Here is a 25221-nt window from a genome sequence, read left to right on the forward strand (position 1 = left end):
AATGTTGTGTATTTTACCATAATAAAAACAAAGTAGACTCAAGAATACTTAAAAGTTCTCTTTATCTACAATAATGTCTAATCTAGGAAGCACAAATAGCCCTGTGGGTCGAGCTTTCATCCATGTGGGCTTAATGAAGTGTTCACAGTACAAAGAATAGATAACTCAAAGCTGGTGCAGCCGAATCTGGCCTCTACCCCGGTACCGAATCTCGGAGACAAGAGTTTTGAGTGAAGTAGAGAAGAACAGCTTTATTGCTTTGCCAGGCAAAGGGGGCCACAGCGGGCTCATGCCCTCGAAACTGTGCCCCCCGCCCCCTTGGAGAGGGCAGTGCGAAGTTTTATAGCAATGGTTCAAAGAGGCCGTGATCAGCTCGTGGACATTTCTTCTGACTGGTTGGTGGGGAGGTAAGTGGAAGTCAGTCATCAACCTGCACGTTACAACTGGTCTGGGGTACACGTGCTTCTGGGCAGCATATCATCATTAACTGTTAACTTCTCCCACCTGGAGGGGGTTTCAGTATCGGCAAAACAGCTCAAAGATGTGGTTGTATGTATCCCTCGAGGGGGAGCCAGGACCCTGCCCCGAGGCTGCACAAATGTTTCTCTTGACTATTTGCTTCTCCCTGGTCTCACATGTCCTCCTTCCCCGTAATTAACAACTGCTTGAATCTGCTCCTTGGAGCTCAGGGAAGGTCATGGAGGCCGAATGAAGGCTATTTCCTGTAATCAAGAGATGGGGGACACAGAAAGGCTCGGTGCCCAGGAGTCCCACAGGGCCCTGCTAGGTATCATTGGGAGAGGCAAAAGGAGATTTGGGGGTTAGAAAAAGCAGGTGGAGAACTACTGCCTTTTTTTTTTTTTTGGCCATGCAGCATGCAGGATCTGAGTTCCCCTATCAGGGATCGAACCCACACCCCCTGCACTGGAGTCTTAACCACTGGACCGCCAGGGAACTACTGTCTTACAGTCGTAGCTTTGGTGTTTGGTCGTGTGCGTGGTAATTTTCCTCTTCTTGGTTCCTCTTTTCTGGTGTAGGGGAGCAAAACTTACCACCCCAAAATGTCTCTTTGGCGTGCAGATTATTTCAAGCTGAAAACGATCAAGGCCCAAACTACTCAGGAAGAAACTTTCACTTCCTCTTAACCACCTTAAGACTTTAGATAGAGACCCTGTTCCCAGAACAGAGCTATCACCAGAGATGTCTGCAAAGAACATGGGCTAAGGGTGGTGGGGAAACTCAGCAGGATCTGGAGATGAGAGTCTACTCTGGGTCCCATAGCTCCTGCTGGCCCAGCCCACATTTGTCTACCGAATATTTGCTTTTCCATTTCCAAGAGTATTTCCTTCCTCCCCTCTGAAGTCCCAAACCATTACCCTCAACGTCTTCGTTTGCTTAGCTGAGCTGGTATTTAAGGGGAGGGTTTCAGCCATGTTGGTGAGTAATTCACTTTTCCTGGGTCTGTGTCACGTATATGTTATTAAAATTGTTTTTTTCTCTTGTTAATCCATCTCATGTCAATTCAATTCTTAGACCAGCCGGAAGAACCCGGAAGGGTAGAGGAACATTACTTCCTCCCTGACACTCGTCCTTTACAGTATGAATTTTCCAGCTCAGTATAATCACGGCACCCCAATTCTCTCCCGTTACATATCAATATAGGTGAAGAGGAGAGAGAGAAACACGATGGAGAAATTTTCTGTTTGGAAGGATACACTTTGGCCAGGAGATGATGGTGGTTTCCACAACATTACCCAGAGAAGCCCAAAGTTGATATCATACTTGAAGCCCCAAACGTCCATACAGTCAATGCCGCTCACAGTGGTGCTGCATGGTGCTGCCGGCGTCGGGAAAACCACAGTGGCAAAACAGCTAATGCTGGACTGGACACAGGACGACCAGGCACAGACATCCAGTTCCGCCTTCTATCTCAGCTGCAAGGACCTCAGCCACAAGGGGGCGTGCACTTTTGCAGAGCTCGTATCTGGGAGCAGGCCGGATTTGCAGGATGCTGTTCCAGGGATCCTCACCCAAGCACGGAAAATCCTGTTCATCATCGACGGCTTTGATGAGCTGAGCGTCCCCTCGGGGGCACTCATCCATGACATATGTGGCGACTGGAAGAAGCAGAAGCCAGCGCCCGTCCTTCTGGGAAGTTTGCTGAAGAGAAAAATGTTACCCAAGTCCACGTTAGTGATCACCGCTCGACCGGGGGCCCTGAGGGAGCTCCGGCTCTTGGTTGAACAGCCACTCTTCCTAGAAATCGAGGGGTTCTTGGAGCTGGACAGGAAGGCATATTTCTTGAAACACTTTGCAGAGGAGACTCAAGCCCTGCGAGCTTTTGACTTGATGAGGAAGAACGCAGCTCTGTTCCACATGGGCTCGGCGCCTGCTGTGTGCTGGATTGTCTGCACGTGTCTGAAACGGCAGATGGAGAAGGGGGAAGACCCTGCCTCGACCTGCCAGACCACCACGTCCCTGTTCCTGCGTTTCCTCTGCAGCCAGTTCACAGCAGCTCGCAGCAGCTGGCCCAGTGATTGTCTCCAGGCTCCGGTGAAGTCTGTGTGCCTCTTGGCTGCTGAGGGCATATGGACGCAGACGTCTGTGTTTGATGGAGAAGACCTCAGGAGACTTGGGGTAAAGGAGTCTGCCCTCTGTCCTTTCCTGGACAAGAACATTCTCCAGAAGAGCAAAGACTGTGAGGGCTGCTACTCTTTCATCCACCTCAGCGTCCAGCAGTTTCTTGCCGCCATGTTCTATGTCTTGGAGACAGAGGAGGAGGAAGAGGATGTGGGTGGCCACAGGTGCCACATTGGGGATATGAAGAAGCTGCTGTCCAAGGAAGGAAGACTAAAGAACCCCAGCCTGACCCAGGTGGGCTACTTCTTATTTGGCCTCTCCAACGAAGAAAGGGCCGTGGAGCTGGAGACAACTTTTGGCTGTCTAGTATCGATGGAGGTCAAGCAGCAGTTACTGAAATGCAGATTAGTGCCCCATGGGAAGAAACCCTTCTCAACCATGGACACGAAGGAGATTTTGTATTGTCTTTATGAATCTCAGGAGGAGGAGCTGGTGGAGGATGCCATGGCCCCCGTCACGGAGATTTCTATCCACTTGACAAATACATCTGAAATGATGCAGTCTTCTTTCTGCCTTAAACATTGTCAAAACCTGCAGAAAATTTCACTGCGGGTAGGAAAGAGGATATTCCTGGAGAATGATACCACGTTGAAATCAGATGCTCAGGTTGAGAGGTAAGAACACGTTTAAAAAATATATATATTTTTTAATGTTACTAGTTCCCCCATCTTCAGCCTCAGCCCACACTGTCTGAGGAAGAGGACAGAGTCCCTACTACTCCCTATGGCTTAGGGTCAGAATTCTGTGGAATGTCTGGCTGAAATTTCTTCCTGCCAACTCATCACCATTAAAGTTGGGAAACATGATGTTCGGATTAGGAATGGGGGCTTTGGAACCTTACTTTGTTTTAGTATTATAGTTTTATAGTATACTAGTATATATTATATATACTATAATACTATAGCATAGTATACTATAATACTATAGCATAATACTGTAGTATTATTTGTAGTATTATTATAGTTTCCATGTGGCAAATGGGCTCAGGACACTCTAGACATTTCATATAACTTCCCTCCCTGCCAATTCTTTCAAAAAATTTGTTTTAATACATAGCCACCATGCTGTACATTACATCCCAGGATTTAGTTATCTTATAACTGGGTGTTTGTGCCTTTTGATCAGCTCACCACTTTTTAAAAAAAAAAAATTAATAAATATATTTATTTATTTATTTTTGGCCGCGTTGGGTCTTCGTTGCCGCGCGCAGGCTTTCTCTAGTTGCGGCGAGCGGGGGCTACTCCTCGTTGCAGTGTGCGGGCTTCTCATTGCGGTGGCTTCTCTTGTTGTGGCGCACAGGGTTAGTTGCTCCGCGGCACGTGGGATCTTCGCGGACCAGGGCTTGAACCCATGTCCCCTGCATTGGCAGGCGGATTCTTAACCACTGCGCCACCAGGGAAGTCCGTTACTTGTCTTTTCGATGATAGTCATTCTTACAGGTGTGAGGTGGTATCTCACTGTGGTTTTGATTTGTGTTTCCATGGTGATTAGTGATGTTGAATATTTTTCATGTCCCTGTTGTCCATTTGTATGTCATCTTTGGAAAAATGTCTCTTCAGGTCCTCGGCCCACGTGTTACGATAGTTTTTCTTTTCTGTTGAGTTGAGTTGCCTGAGTTCTTTATATATTTGAGATACTAACCCCTTATCAGACATACAGTATGCAAACATTTTCTCCCATTTAGTAGGTTCATGTTTATTTTGTTGATGCTTTCCTTTGCTGTGCAGCCTACCAATTCTTGTTGCTTTTCCTGTACGTGCTTTTCATAGGTGCTCTTGTCAATGCCTTCCTCCTAGGTCACAGCACGACCATCATTCTCTTCATCTCTGGGCAGATCTCTGCTCTGTGTTCAGTTCAAACAAGAACCTGAACTTTCTGGATGTGAGGGAAAGCTTTCTGAGTCACTCCTCAGTGAGGATTCTTTGTGAGCAGATAACCCATGTCACCTGTCATCTCCAGAAAGTCGTGTAAGTAGCAGCTGATCTTGCAGTGGTGATAGCCAGGTGTTTTAAATGTGGGAGCAGTACAGGTGCCCAGCCAGGCTCTGACCAGCCAGGTGCTCAGAATGCAAAGAAATGAAATGGTTGCTGTCCTTAAATGTGTCTAGTTGGAGAATCATATTATGTTGAGTCATTTTTGTGAAATTTGGCCGCGAGTTTGGACGTTCCCGTACATCTGCTGTGGGGCGTATTCAAAACTCAGCCTATAGAAAATATAGCCACGTGCATGTTAGGAGAACTGGGTGGGAATTGGGGAAATACTCCAGAGAGGAAAGTTTCAAATATGTGAGTAAGAATGTGTTGAAGAAGCAATGGTGCACTTATGACTAATGTGTGGGATGGGATTGAGAAATTAGTCTGAGTAGAGTAGGTTGTGGCAGAAGCAAGTTAAGACGTGGGTCACCTGGGCAGGTGATTATTAGCACATCCTTTTAAACCAACACATGTTCTTTGTGATGATAGCTGTTCTGTCAGGTGAAGTGATATCTCATTGTGCTTTTGATGGGCATTTCCCCAATTCGTGATGCTGAGCATAATTTTCATGTGATTATCTGTTGGCTCTCTGTATGTTTCCTTCCGAACAATGCCTACTTAGATCCTCTGCCCATTTTTAATTGGATTGTTTATTTTTTGATATTAATCTGCATGAGTTCTCTATTTGGGATATTAACCCCTTCCTGGATATATTGTTTTGCAAATAGCTTCTCCTATTCAGTAGATTACCTTTTTGCTTTGCTGGTTTCCTTCACTTTGCAAAAGCTTTTCAGCTTGTTAGTCCCATTTGTTTTCTGTTTTGGTTTCCTTGTCTGATTATACAAATCCAAAAAAGTATTTCTAAGAGCAACGTCAAAGAGTCCTGCGTGTTTTCTTCTTGGAGTTTTATGGTTTCAGAACTTAAGTTTAAATCTTTAATCCATTTTGAGTTTATTTTTGTATATGGTGTGAGGAAATGGTCTGGTTTCATTCTTTTACATGTAGCTGTCTCGTCCCCCAGTCCCCAAAGGGAAAAAAAAAAACAAAAGGAAAACACAGAACATGTTCAGGGGATAAACTTTATAAGTTACGTTTAAAATTACACAGATACTTTGAAACTTCCCCCAAACCAACATACCTTAGAAGGCTTAATTAAGGCACTGAAAAGGTTGTGTTATTTACTTGGACAAATGGCTATGCCAAACGTCACCTGACTGTACCTGCTGATGTCAGGTGACATGTATCTGGTTCATCTCAGAATGCCGTAGGACTTGTGTGGACAAGGCCACAAAAATCTAACATAGGTTGGTGCCAGAAAAGGTGGCAATTTCTTCTGTATGACTTTGAAAAGTTTACATTGTTCTGGTTTTATAAGGTGTGCATGAGAGAATAAAAACTAGGAGGTACATTTAATTTGTTCCACTAAGAGTTTAGGACCCTTTAGGCAGGAGCTTTGAACAGTAGCATCTCCCTTATTCTGGCTCTCTCTGTGCTGAAATTTAATTTTGAACTTCTTCTCAATGAGCCACAGGGAATGTTCATTATCTACAAGTGAAGCGTTGAGGGTTATTAGACGGAATGCCTGTTTATGGAGAAAAGTATTTCATGGTGTGTGTGTGGGGGTGAACTGCCAGGTTTGGAGGTACTAGATAAAAACAGATTAAGAGGACTTTCCTGGTGCCGCAGTCAGTGGTTAAGAATCTTCCTGCCGACGCAGATGACATGGGTTCGATCCCTGGTCCAGGAAGATCCCACATGCCACAGAGCAACTAAGCCCGTGTGCCACAACTACTGAGCCCACGAGCCTAGAGCCCATGCTCTGCAGCAAGAGAAGCCACCGCAGTGAGAAGCCCGCACACCTCAATGAAGAGTAGCCCTGCTCGCCGCAACTAGAGAAAGCCCGCGTGCAGCAACGAAGACCCAACACAGCCATAAATAAATAAATAAATAAATAAAAAATAAATAATAAATAAGTAAATTTATATTTTAAAAAAACCAGGTTAAGAAGCTCTAAAAACAAAAAGGACTTTCCTGGTGCCGCAGTCAGTGGTTAAGAATCTTCCTGCCGACGCAGACGACATGGGTTCGATCCCTGGTCCAGGAAGATCCCACATGCCACAGAGCAACTAAGCCCGTGTGCCACAACTACTGAGCCCACGAGCCTAGAGCCCATGCTCTGCAGCAAGAGAAGCCACCGCAGTGAGAAGCCCGCACACCTCAATGAAGAGTAGCCCTGCTCGCCGCAACTAGAGAAAGCCTGTGTGCAGCAACGAAGACCCAACACAGCCATAAGTAAATAAATAAATAAATAAAAAATAAATAATAAATAAGTAAATTTATATTTTTAAAAAACCAGGTTAAGAAGCTCTAAAAACAAAAATGAAAATGAAGATCTGAAATAAGATTGTAGTGGAAGAGGCATTTCTATTCCAGGTGTTGATTTTTTTTTTCCCCCCTCAAATTAGGGTGGATTAAGCATGCTTTAAAAAGAGGCCCTGACAAAAGTCCTTTTCCCAGTTATTTCCTACTATCTACACAGGAAAACTTATGAGCTATCTTCATTATTGTATAACATGAGGTTGACAGAGTCTTATTCTCAAGAAGGTGGCACAGTTAGGTGCTGGGAAAATCTTTTTTAAACACTGAAATGTTTCTTGAAGCCCAGAGTTTGATTAGAGAAAATTATATTCCACTTAAGATTGATTCAAATCCCATTTAAAATCCTACAGTCATGCTAGATGACAGGAAAATAAAAAACAAACAACGCTTTAAAAAAAATTTTTATTGTATAGTTGACTTACAATGTTGTGTTAATTTCTTCTGTACAACAAAGTGATTCAGTTACACATACATATATATATATATATATATATATATTTTTTTTTTTTTTCTTGGTACGCGGGCCCCTCACTGCTGTGGCCTCTCCCGTTGTGGAGCACAGGCTCCGGACGCGCAGGCTCAGCGGCCATGGCTCACGGGCCCAGCCGCTCCGCGGCATGTGGGATCTTCCCGGACCGGGGCACGAACCCGTGTCCCCTGCATCGGCAGGTGGACTCTCAACCATTGTGCCGCCAGGGAAGCCCTATATATATTCTTTTTCATATTCTTTTCCATTATGATTTATTATAGGATATTGAATATAATTCCCTGTGCTATACAGTAGGACCTTGTTGTTTATCTATCCTCTATATAAATAGTTTGCATCTGCTAATCCCAAACTCCCAATTCTTCCCTCTCACACCGCCCCTCCTCCTTGGCAACCACCAGTCTGTTCTCTGTGTCTCTAAGTCTGTTTCTGTTTCGTAGATATGTTCGTTTGTGTCATATTTTAGATTCCACATATAAGTGGCATCATATGGTATTAGTCTTTCTCTGCTTGGCTTACTTCACTTAGTATAATAATCTCTAGGTCCATCCATGTGGCTGCAAATGGCATTATTTCATTCTTTTTTATGGCTAAGTAGTATTCCATCGTATATATACCACAAGTTCTTTACCCCATCGGCAGGCGGACGCGCAACCACTGCGCCACCAGGGAAGCCCCCTGTAGACTTCTTAATGATGGCCATTCTGACCAGTGTCATTCCCACCAACAGTGTAGGAGGGTTCCCTTTTCTCCACACCTCCTCCAGCATTTGTTATTTGTAGACTTCTTAATGATGGCCATTCTGACCGGTGTGAAGTGGTACCTCATTATAGCTTTGATTTGCATTTCTCTAATAATTAGCGATGATGAGCATCTTTTCATGTGCATGTTGGCCATCTGTATGTCTTCTTTGCACAAATGTCTGTTTAGGTTTTCTGTCCACTTTTCAGTTGGGTTGTTGTTGTTTATTGAGTTGTATGAGTTGTTTGTGTACTTTGGAAATTAAGCCCTTGTTGGTCGCATTGTTTGCAAATATTTTCTCCCATTCTGTAGGTTGTCTTTTCATTTTGTTTACGGTTTCCTTTGCTGTACAAAAGCTTGTAAGTTTGATTAGGTCTCATTTGCTTATTTTTGCTTTTATTTCTATTGCCTTGGGAGACTGACCTAAGAAAACGTTGGTATGATTTTTTTTTTTTTTTTTTTTTGTGGTACGCGGGCCTCTCACTATTGTGGCCTCTCCCGTTGCGGAGCACAGGCTCCGGACGCACAGGCTCAGCGGCTATGGCTCACGGGCCCAGCCGCTCTGCGGCATGTGGGATCTTCCCGGACCGGGGCACGAACCCGTGTCCCCTGCATTGGCAGGCGGATTCTCAGCCGCTGCGCCACCAGGGAAGCCCCGTTGGTATGAATTTATGTCAGTATGTTTTGCCTATGTTCTCTTCTAGGAGTTTTATGGTGTCATGTCTTATGTTCATGTCTTTAAACCATTTTGAGTTTTTTTGTGTATGGTGTGTGGGTGTGTTCTAACTTCATTGGTTTGCATGCAGCTGTCGAATTTTTCCAACACCATTTGCTGAAGAGACTTTTTCCCATTGTATATTCTTGCCTCCTTTGTTGAAGATTGACCATAGGTATATGGGTTTATTTATGGGCTCTCTATTCCAGTGATCTATATGTCTGTTTTTTGTGCCCGTACCATGCTATTTTGATTACTGTAGCTTTGTAGTATTGTCTGAAGTCTGGGAGGGTTATGCTGCCTGATTTTTCTTTTTCCTCAGGATTGCTCTGGCAATGCTGGGTCTTTTGTGGTTCTGCATAAATTTTAGGATTATTTGTTCTAATTCTGTGAAAAATGTCATGGATAATTTGATAGTGATCGCATTGAATCTGTAGATTGCTTTGGGTAGTATGGCCAATTTAGCTATATTAATTCTTCAAATCCAAGAGTATGGGGTATCTTCCCATTTCTTTGAATCGTCTTCAATTTCCTTTATTAATGTTTTGTAGATCTCAGCATATATGTCTTTTGCCTCCTTGATGAGGTTTATTTCTAAGTATTTTACTTTTTAAATGTGATTTAAAAAGGGATTGTTTGTTTATATTTGTTAACATTTCATTGTTAGTGTAAAAAAATGCAACCGATTTCTGTATGTTAATCTTGTATCATGCTACCTTGCTGAATTTGTTGATCAGTTCTAGTAGTTTTTGTGTGGAGTCGTTAGGGTTTTTTATTTTTATATATAGTATGTCATCTTCATGTAGTGACAATTTTACCTCTTCCCTTTCAATTTGGATTCCTTTTATTTCTTTTTCTTGTCTGATTTCTGTGGCTAGGACTCCCAGTACTATGTTGAGTGGAAGTGAGAGTGGGCATCCTTTTCTTGTTTCAGATTTTAGTGGAAAGGCTTTCAGCTTTTCACCATTGAGTATTATATTGACTGTGGGTTTGTCATAAATAGCTTTTATTATGTTGAGGTGTTCCCTCTATACCCGTTTTTGTAAGTTTTTATCATGAATGGGTGTTGAATTTTATCAAATGCTTTTTCTGCATCTATTGAGATGATCATGTGTTTTTTGTCTTTTCTTTTGTTGATGTGGTGTATCACATTGATTTTGCATATGTTGAATGATCCTTGTGACCCTGGGATGAATTTAACTTGGTTGTGGTGTATGACTTTTTTTGTGCTGTTGGACTTGGTTTGCTAATATTTTGAGAATGTTTGCATCCATATTCATCAAAGATACTGGCCTGTAATTTTCTTTTTTTTGGTGGTGTCTTTTTTTTTTTTAATTTTGGGCCTCTCACTGTTGTGGCCTCTCCCGTTGCGGAGCACAGGCTCAGCGGCCATGGCTTACGGTCCCAGCCACCCCGCGGCATGTGGGATCTTCCCGGACCGGGGCACGAACCCGTGTCCCCTGCATCGGCAGGCGGATTCTCAACCACTGCGCCACCAGGGAAGCCCTTGGTGGTGTCTTTGTCTGGTTTTGGTATCAGGGTGATTGTGGCTTCATAGAATGTCTTTGGGAGTGTTCCTTCCTCTTCATTCTTTTGGAAGAGTTTGAGAAGGATCGGTTTAAGGTCTTCTTCATTAGTTTGGTAGAATTCACCTGTGGAGCCCTCTGGTCATGGACTTGTTTGTAGGGAGTTTTTAAAATTACAGATTCTATTTCACTTCTAGTGATCAGTTTGTTCAAATTATCTATTTCTTTTTGATTCAGTTTTGGTGGGCTGTATGTTTCTAGAAACTTGTCCATTTCTTCTAGGTTATCAAATTTGTTGGCATATAATTGTTAATAGCATTCTCTTATGGTTTTTTGTATTTTTGCAGTATCAGTGGTGATTTCTCATCTTTCATTTCTTTTGTTTATTTGGGTCTTCTCTTCTCTTCTTGGTAAGCCTGTCCAGAGGTTTGTCAATGTTGTTTACTCCTTCAGAGAACCAGCTCTTGGTTTTATTGATTTTTTTCTATTTTTTAATCTCTATTTTATTTATTTCCTCTCTGATCTTTATTTCCGTCCTTCTGCTGATTTTAGGTTAGGTTTTGTTCTTTTTTCTAATTCTTTTAGGTGGTGGGTTAGGTTGTTTAATTTAGATTTAGCTTGTTTCTTGAAGGCCTGTATCACTATGAACTTCCCTCTAAGAACTGCTTTTGCTGCATCCCATAGATTTTGCAGGGTTGTTTTCATTGTCATTTGTCTCAGGTATTTTAAAATTTTTTCTTTGATTTCATCATTGACCAATTGGTTATTTTAGTAGTAACTTGTTTATTCTCCATGTAATTGTTTTTTCTTGTTTCTTTTTCTGTTGTTGATTTCTACTTTCATGCCATTGTGGTCAGAAAAGATGCTTGAAATAATTTCTGTACTCTTAAATGTATTGGCTTCTTTTGTGCCCTAGTATGTGGTCAATCCTAGAGACTCTTCCATGTGCACTTGAAAAGACTGTGTATTCTGTTTTTTTGGGGGGAGGGGGATGTAATGTCCTGAAAATATCAATTAAGTCTAACTCTTCTATTGTATCATTTAGGATCTCTGTTGCTTTATTGATTCTCTGTCTAGAAAAGCTGTCCATTGATGTCATTGTTGTGTTAAAGTCTCCTACTGTTATTGTAGTCCCATCAATTTCTCCCTTTATGTCTGTTACTATTTGTTTTATGTATTTGGGCACTCCTGTATTGGGTACATATACGTTGATGAGTATAATATCTTTTTCTTGTAATGATCCCTTTATCATTATATAGTGTCCTTTATCTTTCTTTATAGCCTTTGTTTTAAAGTCTATTTTGTCTGAGTATTGCTACCCTTGCTTTCTTGTCATTTCTGTTTGCATGAAACATCTTTTTCCATCCCCTCACTTTGAATCTATGAATGTCCTTTGCCCTTAAGTGGGTCTCTTATAGGCAGCATATTGTAGGCTCTTGTTTTTATCCAATCTGCCACTCACTCTGTGTTTTTTTTTCAAAAGGATAGTTTTTTTTTTTAAAAAGTTAATTTATTTTTGGCTGCGTTGGGTCTTTGCTGCGTGGGGGCTTTGTCTAGTTGTGGTGAGCGCGGGCTACTCTTCCTTGCAGTGCGTGGGCTTCTCATTGCGGTGGCTTCTCTTGTTGCGGAGTGTGGGCTCTAGGCATGTGGGCTTCAGTAGTTGTGGCACGTGGGCTCAGTAGTTGTGGTTCACGGGCTCTAGAGCACAGGCTCAGTAGTTGTGGCGCATGGGCTTGCTCCGCGGCATGTGGGATCCTCCCGGACCAGGTCTTGAACCCGTGTCCCCTGTATTGGCAGGCAAATTCTTAACCGCTGAGCCACCAGGGAAGCCCCAACTCTGTGTTTTTGATTGGAACATTTAGTCCCTTGACACTTAATTATTGATAGATTTGTACTTATTGCCATTTTAAACCTTGTTTTCCCATTGATTTTGTATTTCTTCATTGTCCCTTCCTTTTTCTTTTTGTCTTTCCTTTTGTGGTTTGATTTTTTTTGTATTATACTTGTGTTCTCTGTTTGGTTTTTATGAAAAATATGGAATGCTTCACAAATTTGCTTGTCATCCTTGCACTGGGGTTATGGTAATCTTCTCTGTATCATTCCAATTTTAGTATATGTACTACTGAAGTGAACACCAAGCAACTCTTAATGGTACTTATTTTCAAGGAGGCTGTAATTTATTTGCTAACTTATAAACCACAACTTACTGTAGCCTAAATGAAAACTGCTTTGTGGAAATGCAAATGACTACATGGGGATAAAGTAGGAAGTGATTTATTCTTACTGGAAAAAGTCAGGCATTGAGGAGGAGGGAAAGTTGTATGTGAACTGAATGTTGAAAGAAATAAAGGATAAAATGTTGTCTGAGAGGAAGAAAATTTTCTCTATACGTCTAGGTTCTGGCTGGTGTAACAGTGAGTTTGACATGAGACAGATTAACAGGAGAAAATCAAACATTTAATAGCATGTATACATGGGAGAGACCCAGAAAAACTGAGTAACTACACCAATGGCTGAAATCTTCACATTAAATACTACCTTCAACTAAAGATGATAGAGGATGTTGGGGGTAGTTGTTTGAGACTTCAAAGGGGAGGAAGGCAATTCACACGGGGATGGAAAAGCAAATGTTTGCTAAACAAATTTTTGCTGGGTCTTGCAGAGACAATGGGACACAGAGTGTGCTCTGATCTCTAAGAGTTGACCCTACCATACCTAGCCCATATTCTTTGCAGAGATCTCTGGTGATAGCTCTATTCCTGTAACAGTCCCTCTATCTAAATTATTCAGGAAGTTAGGGGAAAGGTCAAAGTCTCTTCCTGAGTATTTTCAGCCTTGATTGTTTTCAGCGTGAAATAATATTCACGTCAAAGAGACATTTTGTAGGGGAGCAAAATGTGTCACCCCAATACAAAAAATAAGGGTGGGGATATTTTCTCTGAAGATGAGCGTGAGCAAAGACAAGGGTGGGGCTTCCCTGGTGGCTCAGTGGTTGAGAGTCCGCCTGCCGATGCAGGGGACACGGGTTCGTGCCCCGGTCCGGGAGGATCCCACATGCCGCGGAGCGGCTGGGCCCGTGAGCCGTGGCCGCTGAGCCTGCGCGTCCGGAGCCTGTGCTCTGCAACGGGAGAGGCCACAACAGTGAGAGGCCTGCGTACCGCAAAAAAAAAAAAGGCAAGGGTGTATCAAGCCCTTTGCCATCCAATTCCATCTTCCTTCCCATCACCATATACTACATCTGTTAGTAGTCTGTCCTCCTCTATCCAGCTATCGTTCGGTTGACTCATCCTTCAATTTAGCTTACCAGACCAGCTCCCCATCCCTGTCTTGACTTGTGACTTCTCATCCCACTATGTGTTCTCAGCAGCAACCATCTACAGACTCAAGATGGAATGAATCCCTTCTTTTTATTTTCCCTAGGATTAAGAACGTCTCCCCTGCCGATGCTTATCGGGACTTCTGTCTGGCTTTCATTGGTAAGAAGACTCTGACACACCTGGTTCTGGAAGGCAGCGTCCACAGTGATGAGATGCTTTTGCTGCTGTTGTGTGAGATCCTGAAACATCCAAGATGTAATCTGCAGTATCTGAGGTAGGTCTCCTGTCATTGCTGTTCTCAGCATGGAAAGGATGCTGTGAGCTCTGTAAACAAGAAAGAAGAGGGTGGCCACTCTGATTGGGTACCATGTTAAACAGAGGAATATATTCTCACATAGAATATGGATGGCATGTCAGCCTATAGTCTTTCCCCAGCCAGCTAGCCTTCTGCATTGAATAATGAGCCCTGAATGCAGGGAAACACTCAGAATTTTGTGTCATCTTCTAGCTTAGGGACATGGCATCTCAGGTTGCATGTTACCTACCTGTTGTGATTCACAGTAGCCATCAGCCTTAATTGGTCACTCAGTGATGCTGTAGAAACATCGAGTGTTCTGGTTCCTGGTAGCTCACTGGTTTGACAGATTCCCTTATCCTCAGTGAGATCTCGTAATGAGTGCTCTGATTATCATCACCCATCGTTAGGCTACCATTCCACCCCCCTCTACTTAGTTGAGTAGCAATGTGAGGTACTGGCTAGTGACACAGGTTTTTGGATTTGGGAACCTTGCATTGACATTTATGACCTATATGATGTTGAGCTGTTCCCTCATCCATGAGATGGGGCTTTGAGGATTGAATGAAACGTGGGATGTGAACTGCTTTGCATAGGCACCAGACACAAATGGCATCTCTTACCATTATGGATGATTTCTGATGGTGCTATCTTTCATTAAATTAGAAAAAACATCTGTTACTCTGAAGTGTGTTTTTGTTTGTTTGTTTCTTTAGATTTTTATTCAAACAAGTAGAGTTGACGCAAAAGAGTCTTGAGAAATGTGGGTAGTGAAATAACAATTGAAAGTACATGTTTTAAACATGATATTTAAAAAATCAGATTACAGACTTAGGTTTGTGTGTTTTATAAGATGTCAAATTTATAGAAAACATTCGTTTTGAAATTCTTGAAATAACAATTGAAAGTACATGTTTTAAACATGATATTTAAAAAATCAGATTACAGACTTAGGTTTGTGTGTTTTATAAAATGTCAAATTTATAGAAAACATTCGTTTTGAAATTCTTGAGGAGATTATACTTCATAATTTATGGCAAAGATGTTTACTAGTTGACATAGTATAAAAGTAAATATTTACTCTGAAGTTGTGATAAATGACATTTCTAAGTGGATATGCCGGAGCTCCAGAATGACACATGGCTGGTGCAGAATCTGCTGTTTTTTGCTCATTGATTTGAGACACTTTACATTCCACCTTGTATTCAAATTACGTAAACTTATAATGTCCTTGTTATAGGTTAAGCTTTGAGGGAAGAAAGGTACTGATTTTAAGAACTCCAGTTTTGCTTATGACATACATTCTAATAGGTAGAGTATATGGATTGATTATATCCTTTATTTGCCTGGCAAAGTATCATCTCCACCCAAAGAACAGATGAAGGGAAAAAAGAATATTAAAAAGTTTAACTAACTGGTGAATGTTTTGAACATTAGGGGCAGAGCCATTATTCAAACAAGCTTGTCCTGGAGTCCTGTACTCTGATTTATGTCTACAAGAGCAGCTGAGTTTCCGACCCAGTATAATGGAGTGCCTCAATGTTCTCTAAAATAGCTGCACCACATTCACAGTTCCATCAAAAAAAAGGAGTTTGCAGTTATTCTTGTTCTTGCAACACAAACTCAGACTTTGGACATGGCTGCCTAAGTGTCAAATTGTATCTCCTTGTTTTAATTAGCATATTCCCTAATAACTTATGAAATTGAACTTTTTGAGTTTCAGGCATCAATTTTTTTTTAAAGATTTTTTATTGATGTGGACCGTTTTAAAAGTCTTTATTGAATTTGTTACAGTATTGCTTCTGTTTTATGTTTTGGTTTTTTGGCCCCGAGGCATGTGGGATCTTAGCTCCCCGACCAGGGATCGAACCCACACCATCTGCATTGGAAGGCAAAGTCTTAACCACTGGACCGCCAGGGAAGTCCCCAGGCATCAAATTTTTTCTTTCAATAGAATCACATTTAAATTTAAGTGGGATTAGGATAGACTCAGGTCAGGGAAAGTGAGATAAAAAGTGGGGTTTGAGAAATAGCAGGCCATGTTGGTGAAACTTCACACAGAATTGTATTACTGATTTTTTTTTTTTTTTTTTTTTTTGCGGTACGCGGGCCTCTCAGTGCTGTGGCCTCTCCCGTTGCGGAGCACAGGCTCCGGACGCGCAGGCTCAGCGGCCACGGCTCACGGGCCCAGCCGCTCCACGGCATGTGGGATCTTCCCAGACCGGGGCACGAACCCGTGTCCCCTGCACTGGCAGGCGGACTCTCAACCACTGCGCCACCAGGGAAGCCCTGATTTTTTTTTTTCCTCTTAGAGATGAGGCTGGATGATGATCAAATGGCCACAGAGATACTTGAAGAAGTAAAGGAGATCAGTTCTCTAATAGTTCAGGCCAGGGTTTGACGCATGTTGGAGTGGAATGACATGAGAATCAAGGATACGGTCTCCAAGCATAATTAGCCGACAGGGTCTCTTTGTCCTCCCAGAAGAATGACTGTCCCCCATTTATCCCGCAGGTTGGGTTCTTGTTCTGACACCCCTCAGCGGTGGGCTGATTTCTGCTCGGCCCTCAAAATCAACCAGTCCCTGAAATGCCTGGATCTCACAGCCAGTGAGTTTCCGGATGAGGGTGTCAAGTTGCTGTGTTCGACTCTGAGACACCCAAGGTGTTTCCTGCAGAAATTGTCGTAAGTCTCTCCTCTCTTCCCATGAAACTTCTTCAGTTTAGGTCTGGGGCCGCATAGAGAAGAGCAATGGTAAAAAGACCAGACTTACAGGGCAAACCCTATGGGACCTCTTACTGATGGAGACACCTGGTACCCATTTTGGTCCCGGGTGGGTGATGCGTGCATTTTGGCTTGCCCTCCTCTTATTTCTGGTCCTTCAGGCTTTGGTCACTGGCACAGGATAGAGAGGGTGGGGACTTGAATTAAGGGCTGTCAGCTGGGAAGTTCGGACTTTGGAAATGTCTCACCACTTACGTGGTGCTTTTGCAGGTTGGAAAACTGTCACCTTACGGAAGCCTGTGACACCGCTCAGCAGTGGGCTGGTTGCTCCTCGGCCCTGAAAATCAACCAGTCCCTGAAATGCCTGGATCTCACAGCCAGTGAGTTTCCGGATGAGGGTGTCAAGTTGCTGTGTTCGACTCTGAGACACCCAGGGTGTTTCCTGCAGAAATTGTCGTTGGAAAACTGTCACCTTACAGAAGCCTGTTGTAAGGAGCTGTCTTCTGCTTTGATTGTCAACCAGAGGCTGACCCACCTGTGCTTGGGCAAAAACAACCTTGGCGTTGGCGGGGTGAAAATTCTGTGTGAGGGCTTGAGTTACCCCGGATGTCAACTACAGACGTTGGTGTAAGTCCCTGCTGGCTCGTGTGTGTGTGTGTGCGCGCGCGCGCGTGTGTGTATTGTGTGTGCATGTGTGTGTATTGTATGTACATTCACACACCTGGATTCAAGTAGGACAGGAACAAGAGTACTTAATAATTCCACTTGACGGTTAGAAACAGATGTTAATGTTTGCGTGTCTTTTAAGAGTAAGGTTGACCTTCCAGCCTCTTCCTATTCTGAGAATTTGAGATGAGCAACTGGTTCTCAGGTCCTATGGTCTGTGTATATTCTGAAAATTCAAATGACCTCTTCCAGCAGATGGGAGTGGATTGAGTTATATAGTAAGGTTCAAGCCTGGAAAGGAAACCAGCTATTCAATTTATAGTGGCAGAGAGAGAAAAGGGAGAAGGTCATATTTCTGCTTCAACGGTATTCATTAGAAGAATATAAAATTTCCCGTATGATGTCACTACATAGACTGCTCTGTTTTACAGAGTTGATTTAGGCATCTAAACAACAACACACATCTGATGCTTATAAGCACTTATTGTGTATCAGGTACTCTACTAAATTTTATGAGGCTTTTTACAAACAATAGTTACCTTTGTTTCAATTTTGCCAATTAGCTAATTAGAAAACCAAAGTTTAGCCACTTAGTTTGCCTATGGTCACATCTGTGTAGTGGGTATGAAGCCCCCTCTATAAACTTGAGGTATCAATGATCATTATCTTAAATATGTAAAGGCAGTGTTTGACCAAACCTCCAGTTTGTAGGCTGTCAAAACTTAATTTTAGGTTTTGTTTTAGCTCCTCTCCCCAAGCGCCCTAGTTTCAAGTATGGTTTTAAGGTCTCACATCATACAAAGCATGGCATCTTTTGGTCCAGTTATAATTCACCTGCTGTTTGTCATGTCACTTCAGGCTCTACAGCCTCTGTCGCTCTTATGCCGTACTTGGGGCGCAAGGCTTTTTAGGGGTGGTTGCAGGTCCACCTGCCTAACTGTACCATGGGAACATCCTTCTCTGTGGTCAGGAGGATTGGTAGGAGTCGAAGCTTGGAGGAGCCTGCAGTGTTTAAATTAGAGACATAGCCACTCATATCAGGAATGTTGTGCTTTTGATGTACCACAGTTATGCTGGGACAATTAAGTACAGGGCTTGAAATAAAACATAAGACAGGGAGAATGGAATCCCAATGACCTAACCGTGCAGAAAATAAGTGAAGCCTCAGATTCAGTCTCAGGTCTGTTTGAATCCAGAGCCCTTCACCTATGTGATATGCTATCATGCTAGGAAAACCTGTATCTTAGGAGATGCGTGTCTGTTTCTCCAGTAGTGTTAAACTGGCAGACAGAGGCCAGTTTAGCACTACCATCTAGGCAGGGTAGACATAATGTAATCATCATTCCATGTGTTTTACGTTTCTATGTAGCCTACCTGAAAGCATATGGCTCAAGGTAGGCATATAAGTGATGCTGGAAGTAACAGCCATGTCACAGGATGTGTGTCACAGAGGGATGATAGACTTCTCTTCATATGACTGTACTTGTAGGTTGTGTCATTGCAACATAAACAGACATGGCTGCAAATATATCTCAAAGCTTCTCCAAGGAGACTCCAGCCTAACAAACTTGGACCTGGGTTTCAATCCCATAGCCACTGGATTGTGCTTTCTCTCTGAAGCTTTGAAGAAACCAAATTGTAACCTGAAATGTCTAGGGTAAGTTGCTTTTTTCATGTTAAAGATGTTTTGGAAATACTTAATCTTTCAGAGATTTTGGAATGCAAACTGCGGTAGTATCACTCTTTGTCCAGTGTTAGGAGCAAACGCCGGCAGAAATTGAATACAGGTAACTGGGTGTTTACAAAGTTGATCGGGGCCAGAGGGAGTGGTTTTAAGTGGGAATAGCCTCCAGTGAAGTAGACTTCAGGATCACACTGCTTCTGGTGGGATCCAGTGCTCAGGACACAGTGGGCCTACCCCAGTTCAATACCCAGGGAACTGTAGATGGATACTACCCTCAGCATATGCAGTGGCCCCAACAGGATGGCGAACTTTGAATCGCTTCTCTCTTCCAAGTCCGTCAAAGGCATCTCATTGATGCAACCTACTTTGCAACCAGAAGCCTAATGGAAAGAGAATCTGGGTTATATAAATGTAAAGACTTCCTCAGCCTTGAGGAGAGAGCACACTCGGATATACGGTGGTTTTCTTTACTCTGCTGGCATCTTGGCTTGAACCTGGGGAACTTAACATTCTTGATGGTCATGCTTCCCCCAGATGAACTCAGTCTTGGAGGAGGTGGAGCCAGGTATCAGAATTTTTAAGGATATTCTGGTTGATTCTAATAGTCAAGTCTGAGCTCCTCTGAAGTAGAAGTTGGAGAGGAAAATCCATGGTATCCACAGGTGGGAATTCATCTCTCTGGATCACAGAATACGAGCCCGGCACCATAGCGAAGGCATTGAACAGGGGATTTGACGTCAGAAGTTGGTTCAGATCCCATCTGATATTAATTAGCTGTGACTTAGGACATTTTAACTCTTCCCTTACAGAATGGACAGGTCTTCTCTATGACCCATCCTGAGAGCAGCACAATTAATGCATTTGGTGAATTACTTTGTAAACTCAGCAGCCTCATTGTACACAGTTTTATTTTATTTTATTTTATTTTATTATTTATTTATTTATTTATTTTTGCGGTGCGCGGGCCTCTCCCCGCTGGGGCCTCTCCCGTCGCGGAGCGCAGGCTCCGGACGCGCAGGCCCGGCGGCCACGGCTCACGGGCCCCGCCGCTCCGCGGCAAGCGGGATCCTCCCGGACCGGGGCACGAACCCGCGTCCCCTGCATCGGCAGGCGGACCCTCAACCACTGCGCCACCAGGGAAGCCCACACATTTTTATATAACAAGCATGTGAATCCATATTTGCCACCAAGTCTCAGACCACTGTCTATGAGGGGACCCCCTTCCCGTCTGTCGAACTTCATCTCATGCTTTTCCCCCCACCTTGGTGTACATCACTCAACTAGCCTCTCAGTTCCCAGAACCCACCCAGTTCTTTCTCCCACTGCAAGGTCTTTGTCCTTAGTGTTTTAAAAAATTTTTTATTGAATATAGTTGATTTACAATCTTGTGTTTCAAGTGTACAGCAAAGTGATTCAGTTTTATATATATATTCTTTTTTGGATTCTTTTTCATTGTAGGTTATTATAAGATGCTGCGTATACTTCCCTATGCTATACAGTAGATTCTTGTGGGTTATCTATATTATATATAGTGCCATGTATATGTTAATCCCCAACTCGTAATTTATCCCTCCCCTACCCCCTTTCCCCTTTGGTAACCATAAATTTGTTTTCTGTGTCCGAGTCTATTTCTGTTTTGTAAATAAGTTCATTTGTATTTCGTGGGTTTTTGTTTTTCTTTTCTTACTTTTTTTTTTTTTTTTTTTGACTAGACCATACAGACCCTGGAGTTTGCAGGGCTGTCTGTCAATACTCCTCACCTTAGTTATTTTGGGGGAGAACAAACTAGTTTTGATAGTTCAGAGGTCTTCTGACTATCCTATTGCAGCATGATCTGTTCTCTATAACAAATAATAAATTGACTCTAGTATTTATACATTTTTTAAACACTTATTTTTATGGAGGGGGAAATTCACACGACGTAAATGAACCACTGTACACTCGGTAAACAACTCAGTGGCACTGTATGTACTTGTGTAACCACTGCCACTGTCCAGTTCTAGAACTTTCTCATCATCCCCAGTGGAGAACTCTATTCCCACGAAGCAGTCACTCTCCATTCCCTTCCACTCCTGGCACCCACAAATGTGTTTTCTGTTCTAAAGATTGACTTATTCTGTATATTTCATAGGTGGCTTTTTGTGTCGGGCTTCTTTCAGCTAGCATAATATTTTCAAGGTTTATCCGCATTGTAGCAGGTGTAAGCATGTCATTCCTTATATGGCTAAGTAATACCCCGTTATATGGATATACCATGTTTTGTTCATCCGTTTACTTGTTAATCTTATTTAGAGAGAAACTGAATCTATTTTCTGTATCTCCAGTGGCTACCGTAGTGCCTGGGGCAGCACAGGATGGTTAGAGATTCCACATTATAGATAGATGTGCAGGGGGTGCAGTGGTCAAGGGCATGTGGCTGAGGGGTCATCTGGCTTGAGTTGGCTAACTAGGGTATATATAAGCTGGCATGAGCTGTATCTACCCCAAAGAGTGTCTCCCTCTCTCCTCCACCGGCAAAGACGTCTTTTAGTCCAGAAGGAGCTCTGGGAAAAGGAGATAAGGAATGGAGGCCATGGTGACATAATGCATTACTAGCTAAAATAACTCAACTTGCTGTAACGTCTAAGAGAAAACAGTCCTCTTCTGTTCACTGACTCTCAAGCTTCTGCTCTTTTGTTCCTTCCATCATTTCACACCTCACATTCAAACTACCTTGAGGCACTTCTTTCCAGATACCTACAAGATGACCATCTACCACCCCACCACCTATACCACTGATGCTTCATCCGGGTTACCAGCTGTCATAGGGATTTTTAAATTTTTTACTGGAGTAGAGTTGATTTACAATGTTGTGTTAGTTTCAGGTGTACAGCAAAGTGAGTCAGTTACACATATACTTGTATCCACTCTTTTTTAGATTCTCTTCCCATAGAGGTCATTACAGAGTATTGAGCAGAGTTCCCTGTGCTGTACAGTAGGTTCGTATTAGTTATCTGTTTTATATATAGTGGGGTGTACGTGTCAATCCCAATCTCCCCATTTATCCCTCCCCGACACCTTTCCCCTCTGGTAACCACAAGTTTATTTTCTACATCTGTGACTCAATTTCAGTTTTGTAAATAGGTTCATTTGCACCGTTTCTTTAGAGTCCACATATAAGCGATATCATGTAAAGATATTTGTCTCTGTCTGTCTGACTGACGTCACTCAGTATGTCATCTGGATTTATTTCATTATCTCTGAATGTAGTCCGCACGTTTCGGTCCTTGATTTCTCAGCACTGCTTCTCAACCCATCACCCCCGAGCTGTCTTTCAACTTGCAAGCGAGGCCATAGCACTTGTCTTTCAAAAGACTCAAAAGCTCCCCGTATCACTGTGGATAAAATCGGAAGGTTTTATAATAGCCTACAGGATTCTCCGGGACCCTACAAATAGTTATCAGCCACTCTTTCTACTTTCCTGCTAGCTTGGCGTTTCAGCTACACTGGCTTCCTTCCCCCAGATATCATAATGGTTCACTCTGTGTTTTACTTTCTCCCCCCGCATATCATCTTTGCGACGTGGAATTCACTGACCATCACAAATCTACTTACTCCTTCTCTGTCCTGTTAATCCTAATCCTGTTTATTTTGTTCTGACACTGTTATCCCGTCTTCAGGACAACGTGTCCTGATGTCACTAAAATAAGCTCCATGAAGAAAATAATTTTCGTTTCTTTGCTGCTGGGTCCTCAGCAAGTAAGAGTATGCCTGGCAACATGGTAGATTCTCCATAAGAACTTGCTTAAGTGAGTGGGTTTCTGTACTTTCTCAACAGGCTCTGGGGCTGTTCCATCACCCCTTTCAATTGCCAGGATCTCGCGTCTGCTCTTATTAGCAACCAGAGCCTGGAAACTCTGGACCTGGGCCAGAACGTCTTGGGGCAGAGCGGAATAATGATGCTCCTTGAGGCTTTAAAACAGAAGAATGGCCGCCTAAAGACACTCAGGTTGAAGATAGACAAATCTACCGTGGAAATCCAGCAGCTGTTGAAGGATGTGAAAGAAAGCAATCCAGAATTGACGATTGAATGCAATAATGCCAGAACAGCCAGGTCCTTATGTTGTGACTTCCTTTCCTGAAGGAAGGTAACTCTCGCATGTCCCCAAAGGGGGCCCGTGTGATATCTCTAAGACATCTCATTAATGAAGATCAGAACATCAAATGTTAATTACTGGATCAAAATGTAGAATTGGGCACTGGTTTTTCACTCTCTGGTTTCTGGTAAATTCCACACAAGTCACATGCCCACTTGGTGTTAAAATGTTTTCTCTCACAAGGATAATAAAAAGCAAAGCACTTTGTTTGATGCTGTACTTATTAATACCCCCAACAGCTAACTTAGGGTAAACTTGGCTTACTTAGTCTAGGGAAAAATATTACAACGCTCATAGATGATTATGTGGGTTTCTTCTGTTTTTCTGCCCTCATGCAGGTATTTCTTGGCCTAATATAATAGTTGCCCAATGAGCCTACATGATCAGTGTGGCTTGTGGTTTTCTTAATCAGTTTTATGATACTCTGATCCAGGAGTTGGTAAGCTTTCTCTGTAAAGGGCCAGCTAGCTAATACTGGGTTGGCCAAAAAGTTCATGTGGGTCTTTCCATAAGATGTTATGGAAAAACCCAAACAAGCTTTCTGGGTTAACCCAGTATTTTGGGTTTTGCAGGCTCTGTGGTGTGTCGTAACTACTCATCTCTGCCGTCATAGTGCGAAACAGCCAAAGACAACACATAAGTGAGTGGACGGGGCTGCATTCCAATGAAACTTCACCAAAACAGGCAACAGACCAGATTTGGCCCATGTGTTAATGGTTTGCCAATTCCTGTCCTGAACTATCCTGTTATTGAGACGCATACATCTGACCACATCACTCTGCTCTTTAAATGTTCAGTGATTCTGTGTGTATGTAATCCATACCTGTTGCCGGTAGCTCACAGAAAAGGCTGGAAAGCCAGTTCAGAACTTTAAAAAATAAAGTCACCATTTGGTGCCAATTTCTAGACACTGACAAAAGTGAGTAACCCCTTTCTTAATTTTTCCACCAAACTTAAGAGGTAGGTGATAAGACTACCTTAAGTAGCCCTATACTGATACGGGAGTCTTTATCGATAGGGGACGTTATCATAAAATCCCAGTTACAGAAACAATGGCCTATAGTTAGTGATTTAGTCTTAAACGACACAATTTGTTTTGGATTTAGGATAACGTTTTCAGTGAACTTTTCTCCCCGACAGTTTTCACCTGATAACTATAAAAACCCCAAATTTCACATTTTTAGGTGAGATGAAATGTATTTTTAAAACCTTATTCTTGGGACTTCCCTGGTGGCGCAGTGGTTAAGACCGCCTGCCAATGCCGGGGACACGGGTTGGAGCCCTGATGCCGCGGAGCAGCTAAGCCGTGTGCCACAACTACTGAGCCTTCGCTCTACAGCTGGTGAGCCACAACTGCGGAGCCGGCGTGCCGCAACTACTGAAGCCCATGCACCTAGAGCCCATGCTCTGCAACAAGAGAAGCCACTGCAATGAGAAGCCCACGCGCTGCAACCAAGAGTAGCCCCCGCTCGCCGCAACTAGAGAAAGCCTGTGCGCAGCAATGAAGACCCAACGCAGCCGGGGGAAAAAAAAGCAACAAAACAAAACCTTGAATAATTTAGCTGGTATACACTTGAAAGCTAACAGGTGTTATCCCTCAACATTTTGAAGATGTTATTGCATAGGTTTTAGCCTTCGTTGCTGCTGTTGGAATATCTGCTCTTGGTCAAATTGGCATTTCTTTGTCGCATTTCTCTGTAGTCAATCACCCCTTTATTCTGGCTGTTGAGATGTTCTCTTCGATTTGTCTTTGAGTTCTGACGTGTTTAAGTATGGATATTCTTTTTATTTCCTATTTTTTATTTTCTTTTATGCTAGGGATTCAGAACTCTGGGAAAAAATTTGGCTTCTGTCTCTTTATATATTGTCTCCCATTTTGTATGTCTCATTTTACCTTTCATATCCCTTTCACATTATTCCTTCTGTGCCATATTTTTT

General features: G+C 42.8%; 1 protein-coding gene and 1 non-coding gene across 2 annotated transcripts; one reads left to right on the top strand and one right to left on the bottom strand.

Annotated features, from left to right (window-relative positions):
- Positions 1 to 1666: 1666 nt before the first annotated feature.
- LOC102993187 (NACHT, LRR and PYD domains-containing protein 2) lies at positions 1667 to 23477 on the top strand. Its single transcript, XM_024117595.2, has 7 exons — positions 1667 to 3254; positions 4437 to 4607; positions 13882 to 14052; positions 16588 to 16739; positions 17232 to 17424; positions 18953 to 19120; positions 22965 to 23477. The coding sequence occupies exons 1-7, from the start codon at positions 1687 to 1689 to the stop codon at positions 23266 to 23268; spliced, it is 2727 nt and encodes a 908-aa protein (XP_023973363.1). The 5' UTR covers positions 1667 to 1686; the 3' UTR covers positions 23269 to 23477.
- LOC112062641 (U6 spliceosomal RNA) lies at positions 12490 to 12596 on the bottom strand. The gene has a single exon (XR_002890837.1). It is a non-coding gene; the product is annotated as a U6 spliceosomal RNA (small nuclear RNA).
- Positions 23478 to 25221: the final 1744 nt, after the last annotated feature.

This window comes from Physeter macrocephalus, chromosome 17 (assembly GCF_002837175.3).
Source record: "Physeter macrocephalus isolate SW-GA chromosome 17, ASM283717v5, whole genome shotgun sequence".
Classification (NCBI taxonomy): Eukaryota; Metazoa; Chordata; class Mammalia; order Artiodactyla; family Physeteridae; genus Physeter; species Physeter macrocephalus.

Excerpts from the sequence above, each read along its gene's own strand:
- LOC102993187 (XM_024117595.2), top strand. The coding sequence starts at position 1,687 with ATGGAGAAATTTTCTGTTTGGAAGGATACACTTTGGCCAGGAGATGAT. Across the intron at positions 3,255-4,436 it reads TCAGATGCTCAGGTTGAGAG|GTCACAGCACGACCATCATT; the intron begins GTAAGAACACGT and ends CCTTCCTCCTAG. Across the intron at positions 4,608-13,881 it reads TGTCATCTCCAGAAAGTCGT|GATTAAGAACGTCTCCCCTG; the intron begins GTAAGTAGCAGC and ends TATTTTCCCTAG.